Below are 8,267 nucleotides of genomic sequence, written 5' to 3' on the forward strand. Positions count from 1 at the left end.
TGGAAAACTTTTAAGACTTAAAAGAGGAAATCTGTTTTCTCAGCCCCTACTACCCACACCTCCGAGAAAAGTAAAATATTTCCCTATCAACTTGCTGATATTTAAGAATTTTTAAATTGAGAAACAAAAGCTTTCATTCGACAGTTAAGAGATGAAAAGTTTGAAAGGCAAACACCTTGAAGGTCATCAATTAACTAACATTTAATCACAAATACATCAGCAAGTGGAACTGAAATTTTAGCTCCTTCTGTCTCCATTAATAATGATTTTATATGACTACCTGGGTCTGGGGCAAATGGCAGAGGACAAGAGAGTTTACTTGGGTGAGGATGGAGGTAGAGGTGACGTTCAGAGTACAAAAATGATAGCACTTAAATATAACTTTTAAAAAAAAAGTTTCTGAATGCATGAACTCTAAGAGAATTACTTTTTAGCAGAAAACTGGTTTACATCTATTTATATTATATAAATAAATATATTTTTGCCATTTGTTTTACAGATTGTGGGATTAGTGATATGCTTTCCTGAACATCAGAAAGTCAAAGATGTCTAGACACCACTCAGTGGCTTTGACAGTGATCACCCTTCTGGGCGTGGCTGTTGGGGGTTTTGTCTTGTGGAAAGGCGTTCAGCGCCGGAGGACTAAACGTGCCTTTCAGCAGCAGCAGAAAGGGCTAGGCAGTAGAGAGCTGCTCCCTTCAGAAGACACCCTGCTGCGCTGCAGTGCCCCCAGAGCCTCATGGGAGGAGAGGATCCTCAAAGCAAAGGTGGTGACTGTGTCTCAGGAGGAGGAGTGGGATCAAATCGAGCCTTTGCTTAGGAGTGAGTTAGAAGATTTCCCAGTGCTTGGAATCGACTGTGAGTGGGTAAGTTAAAAAGCTAAAATAAAATGAATAAATCTTTTCTGCGTTTCCAACTAGGGGACTTGGATGGTCAAGTAGAGAATAAGATTAAAAGGAAATCAACTTGTTCTTGGCTTACAAGTAGATTTTAAGGAAGGAGAAGCCACTGTTTTGGGGAGAGGGGAATACTTAGGATCATGGAATCTGGAGTCACACAGACCTACGTGAGTTCCATTTTCACTACTTCACTCTGTGACTTGGATAAGATAGTTAACTTCTTTGAGTTTCAGCTTACTTATTTGTAATACAGATGTAATGGTAGCTATTGCTAAGGGCTTGCCTAAGGATTCAAATAGCTAACCATTGAAAAACCTTCAGCACAGCATTAACATACAGTAAGTACTCATTAGATATTAGTTACTATTAATGTATTTCAGCTGAGCTTGAAGACTAAGCTAGGCTAGGAGTAAGGCAAAGCAGACTTACTTCTGGATGTTTAGCCAATGAAAACCTTATGAATAGCAGTGGAACACTGTCATATAGCACCAGAATATTAAATACTGAAACATGATGAAGAGCACTAGAATATTGTCAGATATACTGCTGGAAGATGAGACCTTCAGGTTGGAAGGCACTCAAAATATGACTGGGGCAGAGCTGCCTCCTCAAAGTAGAGTTGACTGTGATGATGAGAATGGAGTAAAGCCTTTTGGGACCTTAATTTGCTAAGAGGGCACAACTCAAAATAAGAAACAGCTTACAAACATCCAATGATAATTGGAACATGGAAAGTATGAAGTATGAATATAGGAGAATTGGAAGTTGTCAAAAATGAAAAGGACTGCATAAACTTTGATAACCTATGAAGTGTTATTGTTGTTAAGTGTCATCCAGTCAGTTCTGACTCATAGTGACCTCATATAGGGTTTCCAAGGAGCAACAGATAGATTTGAACTGCCAACCTTATAGTTCAAACAGACCTTGCGGTCCAGTACATTGTTTTGCAGCTGCAATTAGTGAGCTGAAATGGACTGGTATTGGCCATTTTAAATCTGACAAACACATGGTTTACTATGCTGGGAATGACAGATTGAAGAGGAATGGTATTGTATTCATCATCAAAAAGAACAACTCAATATCTATCTTGAAGTATAATGCTGTCTGTGATAGAATAATATCCATATGTCTACAAAGAAGACCAGTTAATACCAGTATTACTCAAATTTACACACCAATCACTACAGCCAGTGAGGATGAAATTGAAGAATTCTACTAACTTATTCAGTCTGAAATTGATCAACATGCAATCAAGATGTATTGATCATTACTGGTGATTGGAATGCGAAGGTTAGAAACAAAGAAGGGTCAGTAATTGGAAAATATGGCCTTGGTGATAGAAATGATGTTAGAGATTGCATGATAGAATTTTGCAAGACCAATGACTTCTTCATTGCACATACCTTTTTTAAACAGCATAAAAGATGACTATACACCTGGACCTCACCAGATGGAATACACAGAAATCAAATGGACTACACCTGTGGAAAGAGATGGTGGAAAAGCTCCATATCATCAACCAAAACAAGACCAGGGCAGGTTGTGGAACAGACTATCTATTATTCATATGCAAGTTCAGGCTGAAGCTGAAGAAAATTAAAGCATGTCCATGAGAGCCAAAATGTGGCTTTGAACATACCTCACCTATATTTGGAGATCATCTGAAGAACAGATGCAATACATTAAACACTAAAGACCAAAGACCAGAAGAGTTGTGGGATGACATCAAGAACATCATACAGGAAAAAAGTGAAAGGTCATTAATAAGACAAGGAAGAAAGAAAAGACCAAAATGATGTCAGAAGAGACTATGAAACTTGCTCTCCAACATAGAGATGCTAAAGCAAATGAAAGAAATGAGAATGTAAAAGAGCTGAACAGAAAATCTCAAAAGGCAGCTTGAGAAGACAAAGTCAAATATAAAGAAATGTACAAAAGACCTGGAGTTAGAAACCCAAAAGGGAAGAACACGCTCAGCATTTCTCAAGCTGAAAGAACTAAGGAAAAAAATTCAAGCCTCAACTTACAATATTGAAGAATTCAATGGGCAAAATATTGAATGATACAGAAAACATCAAAAGAAGGTTGAAGGAATACGCAGTCACTGTATCAAAAATAAATGGTTGATGTTCAACCATTTCAAGAGGTAGCATATGATCAAGAGCCAATGATCCTAAAGGAAGAAGTCAAGGGTGCATTGAAGGCATTGGCAAAGAACAAGGCACCAGGAATTGATGGAATACAAATTGAAATCTTTCAACAAAGTGAGGTAGCACTGGAGGCACTCAATCATGTATGTCAAAAAATTTGGAAGACAACTTCCTGGCCAGCTGACTGGAAGAAATCTGTATTTGTGCCCATTGCAAAGAGAAGTAACCCAATGGAATACAGAAGTCATTGGACAATATCACTAAAATATCACATGCAAGTAAATTTTTGCTAAAGCTAATGCAAAAACAGCTACAAGAGTACATCAACAGGGAACTGCAAGAAGTTCAAGCCATATTCTGGTGAGGATGTGGAACAAAGGATATCATTGCTGACGTCAGATGGATCTAGGCTAAAAACAGAATACCAGAAAATGTTTACCTGTGCTTTATTGTCTATGCAAAGGTGTTCAGTTGTGTGGATCATGACAAGCTTGGACAACACTGTGGAGAATGAGTATTCTGGAACACTTAATTGTGCTTAGGAGAAATCTGCACATAGACCAAGAGGCAGTTGTTTGAACAGAACAAAGGGAACACCAAATGGCTTAAAATCAGGAAAGGTATAAGCCTCACTTGTATTCTTTCACCATACTTACTCAATCTGTATACTGAGCATATAATCCGAGAAGCTGTATTATATGAAGAAGAATGTGGCATTAGGATTGAAAGAACTCTCATTAACAACCTGTGATATGAAGATGGTAAAACCTTGTTTGCTGGAAGTGACGAGGACTTGAAATACTTACTGATGAAGATCAAAGACCACAGCCTTTGGTGTGGGTTGCACCTCAATGTAAAGAAAACAAAAATCCTCACCACTGGAGCAATAAATAACATCTTGATAAATGGAGAAAAGATTAAAGTTATCAAAGACTTCATTTTGCTCGAATCATCCATCAAAACTCATGGAAGCAGTAGCCAAGAAATCAAACAATGTATTGCATTAGGCAGATCTGCTTCACAGGACCTCTTAAAATAAAGTGTTCAAGAGCAAAGATATCATTTGAGGATTAAAGTGCACCTCACCCACCCCATGATATTTTCAATAACATATGCATGTGAAAGTTGGACAATGAATAAGGAACACTATAGAAAAATTTATACATTTGAATTATTGTGTTGGATAAGAATATAAATATAAAGGTAACATGGACTGCCAGAAGAACAAACAAATCGGTCTTGAAAGAAGTACAACCAGAATTCTCCTTGGAAGCCAAGATGGCCGGACTTCATCTCTCATACTTTATACATATTATCAGGGACCAGTCCCTGGAGAAGGACATCATGCTTGGTAAATTTGAGGGACAGCAAAAAAGAAGGACACCTCCAATAAGATGGATTGGCACAATGGCAGCAACAGTGGACTCAAGCATAGCAGCAATTGTGAAGATGGTGCAGGACTGAGTGAGTGGGTTTTCGTTTTCTTGTACATTGGGTTGCTGTAAGTCAGAACTAACTCGATGGCACTTAGCAGCAACAACAGTAATGTGTTTACTAATATGATGATACCATTGAGAAGATACTTAAGGAGTGGTTTCAGGAGCTATCAGATGCCAACTCCATGTTGGCAGTAAGGATAGACCACCTGATGGTGTGGGGAAAGCGCAGTAATCACACAGTCCCTGTCACTTCAGCTACTGAGGTTATTTCTTTTTATCAGCCATGTTGTTGTTGTAAGGTGCCATCAGGTCAGTACCAACTCATAGCGACCCTGTGCACAACAGAATGAAACACTGCCCGGTCCTGGGCCAACCTCACAATTGTTGCCACGCTTGAGCCCATTGATGCTGCCACTTTGCCAGTCCATCTCGCTGGGGTCTTCCTCTTTTTCTCCAACCCTCTGCCTTACCAAACATGATATCCTTCTCCAGAGACTGGCCCCTCCTGACAATATGTCCAAAGTATGAGAGATGAAGTTTGTCCATACTGGCCTCCAAGGAGCACTCTGGCTGTACTTCCTCCAACACAGATCTGTTGGTTCTTTTGGCAGCGCATGGTACTTTCAATATTCTCCTCCAACACCATAACTCAAAACCATCAATTCTTCTAGGGTCTTCCTTTTTCATTGTCCAGCTTTTGCATGCATATGAGGTTGTTGAAAATACCATAGCTTGGGTCAGGCACACCTTAGTCTTCAAACTGGCACTATATCTGACAGTGTTTCTCTGCTATTCATAAGGTTTTTAGTGACGAAATATTCGTAAGTAGTTCATCACTCTTTCCTCCTAGTCTGCTTTGTCTGGAAGCTTATCTGAAACCTGTCCACCATGGGTGACCCTGCTGGTATTTGAAATACCCATGGCATTACCTCCAGAATCACAGCAACTCATAAGCCACCACAGTACCACAGACAAACTGACAGACAAGTGGTGGTTATCAGCCATAGTAGTAGTTTATACCAGTGCTGTCAGCTTTTAAATTTTCAACTACTTTGATGGGAGTATATTAGAATTTTATTGTGACTGTAATTGGCATGTTCCTTGAAATTAATGAGTTTGAACATCTTTTCATACTTTATTGGTTATTTTGATGTCTTATTTTATGGAAAACTTATTCAAGTCTGTTGCATTTTTTTCATAGTTGAGTTGTCTTTTTCTTAGAGTATTTTATCTGAGCATGAGTAAAAAATTGTCCACATTCCAGTTATATTAAACCACCCATCAATGTCCAGAACTGATGACAACAGTGATTGTGCACGTGAAATAATTATGTTGAATAGACTAGTAACTGTGGATTATGTGGTAAAATCATTTGCACATCAACCATGCCTCTGCCTATGAAATAATGCACAACAGACTTTGATTCTGAAAAGTCTATGGGAGATAGGTACAGAAACAACTCATAGAAGAGCCTAAACAGAAGCATTTGGATATCTGCAAACAAAATTTGGACCAATATTCAAAGCAAGGTAAAACTTTCTTTTAAAAAATCATTATAGGTGATGAGACATAGATTTATCACTACGAGCCTGAGAGTAAATGGCAGAATTTGGAATAGAAACATCTTTAGTCAGCCATGAAAAAATTCAAAAGTCAACCATCAGCTGGAAAATTGGTGCTTAGAGTTTTTGGGAGTCTCAAGGACCAGGATTGGAACACTATCAGGAAAAAGGTTCAACAATTAGCAGTGCTTATTACAGTGAGATCCTCAATAAAGAGCTGAAGCCTAAACTGGATTAAACACAGAGGTCTGCTATCCATGTTCACTTACCTCTGTTAACACTGTTGACACTCTGTGGAAATTTGATTTAGAGATGTTAAAGCATTTCCTATAGTCCTGATCTTGCTCTGTTGGACTTTCACCTTTTTGGCCCCCTGAAAACAGCCCTTCAAGGATGCAGATTCACTTCTGATGAAGAACTGAAGACAGCAATGCATTTGTGGCTTGCAGCTCAACTTGAAACATTTCCTAGTAAGGGAATACAAAAGCTTGTTGACAGACGGACAAAGTGTATTGAATAGCAAGAAGATTGTGTTGAAATAATGTATTTGTCTTTTTCTTAAAGTTGATTAAAATAAATTATACAGCCATAGTGCAGATAATTTTTTACTTACCCTCATGCATTCTGCAAGGCTTTGAGTTGGTTCGAACCAGTTCACTCATGGTCACTGTAGTAAAAGTGGAACAGAACTGAACTTTAAAATTTGGGTGATTCGGAATACTAACTGGAAAGTGAAAAAATTATGGGTCAAAGCCCTGGAATGAGATACGTGGGATGGAGTGAGCCTATTAGGAGCCTGTTGTGTGACACTGAACTATTGCCAAGGTTGTGGAGAGTGACACATATCAAAGTAACACAGTTGGCTGAGATCTTGGAGTCCAGCACCATTGCTTTGACTCAGCAGGTCAAGAGATTTGTTTTTGCAATGCACACACTGCCTTTGTTTTGTAAGAGTGACGTTAAGTTTCTAGCAGAGCTTTGACCTGTAAGTGTCCCCATTCTTGTTAGCATTCTGGTTCACCCACATTTTAAAAAATTTGAGTTCATTCTGTCTGTCCTGACTGAACCAGGTTGAATCAGCTCAAGACTTGACTTGTTAGTTAAATGTATATTATAAATATCTTGTCCCATTTAGTGGGTTGCCTTTACATCCTTTAACTTATTTTTAGATGAACAGAAGATCTGTATAGTAAATTTATCAAATTTTTTTCTGCTGGCAATCATGAAGATATTCTTCTATATTAGCTCATGTAATTCCAACATCTTATCCATCTGCCTTCTTGAAAATCTAATGGTAGTGGTGATGGTTGTATGCCGTGGAGTCAGTTCTGACTCATAGGGATCCTGCAGCTCAACTAAAAACATTTCTGAGTTTCCGAGGCTGTAAATCTTCATGGGAGCAGAAAGCCTCATCTTTTTCCCACAGAACAGCTGGTAGTTTCAAACTGCTTACCTTGAGGTTAGCAGGCTAACTTGTAACCACTACACTAACAGAGTTCCTTGAAAGTCTAACGTTGTTGTTATTATGTGCCGTTGAGTCAGTTCTGACCCATAGCGACCATGTATAGAGTTTCTGAGGAGCAGCTAGTGAGCTTGAACCACCAACCTTGCAGTTCAAATGGCTTTGCAGTCTGGCGTATAAACCTAGAGTGCCACACTAATAGTCATTGCAAATTAATGTGGTCCTAGCAGAACTTTTTATTTTAATCCCTAACCTGTATTATCACTAGTCTTCCCCACTTTTAAGATTAAAATCAAGGAGACATCTTTTATTCCTTCCTAAATTGTTGTTTAACAGGACAGTGATATGATTGAAAGTATCTTGACTGCTGCTTCCATCAGTTATGATAGTTGATCTAAGAAGAATGAAGTCCTTGACAACTTCAATCTTTACTCCATTGATAAGAATGTTGATCATTGGTCCAGTGAATATACAAAACCCAAGGTTTGTATATTAAATTTCTTAAATGGTAAAATATGTGGAAATTCAAAGTAATGGATACATTTAGCAGGAACTAACACAGTATGTTATGTATGCTTGCAGCGGTAGCATGCTGTGTTAGTTCCTGCTAAATGTATACATTGGTAGAGAACTTCCAGAGGTTCAAGCTGGATTCAGAAGAGGTCATGGAATGAGGGATATCATTGCTGATGTCTGATGGATCTTGGCTGAAAGCAGAGACTGTCAGAAAGATGTTTACCTGTGCTTTATTGACT

The 8,267-nt window shown here is 38.5% G+C and overlaps 1 protein-coding gene across 1 annotated transcript in view; it reads left to right on the forward strand.

Moving 5' to 3' along the window:
* Positions 1–499: 499 nt before the first annotated feature.
* The window catches only part of EXD2 (exonuclease 3'-5' domain containing 2), a 120,809-nt gene continuing 113,041 nt past the window's right edge, over positions 500–8,267 (forward strand). The window contains exon 1 of the mRNA XM_006865579.1: positions 500–866. Within this exon, the coding sequence (XP_006865641.1) occupies positions 546–866 (321 nt within the window). The 5' untranslated portion in view covers positions 500–545. The remainder of the gene's footprint in view (positions 867–8,267) is intronic.

Source organism: Chrysochloris asiatica, unplaced genomic scaffold (assembly GCF_000296735.1).
Source record: "Chrysochloris asiatica unplaced genomic scaffold, ChrAsi1.0 scaffold00079, whole genome shotgun sequence".
Taxonomy (NCBI): Eukaryota; Metazoa; Chordata; class Mammalia; order Afrosoricida; family Chrysochloridae; genus Chrysochloris; species Chrysochloris asiatica.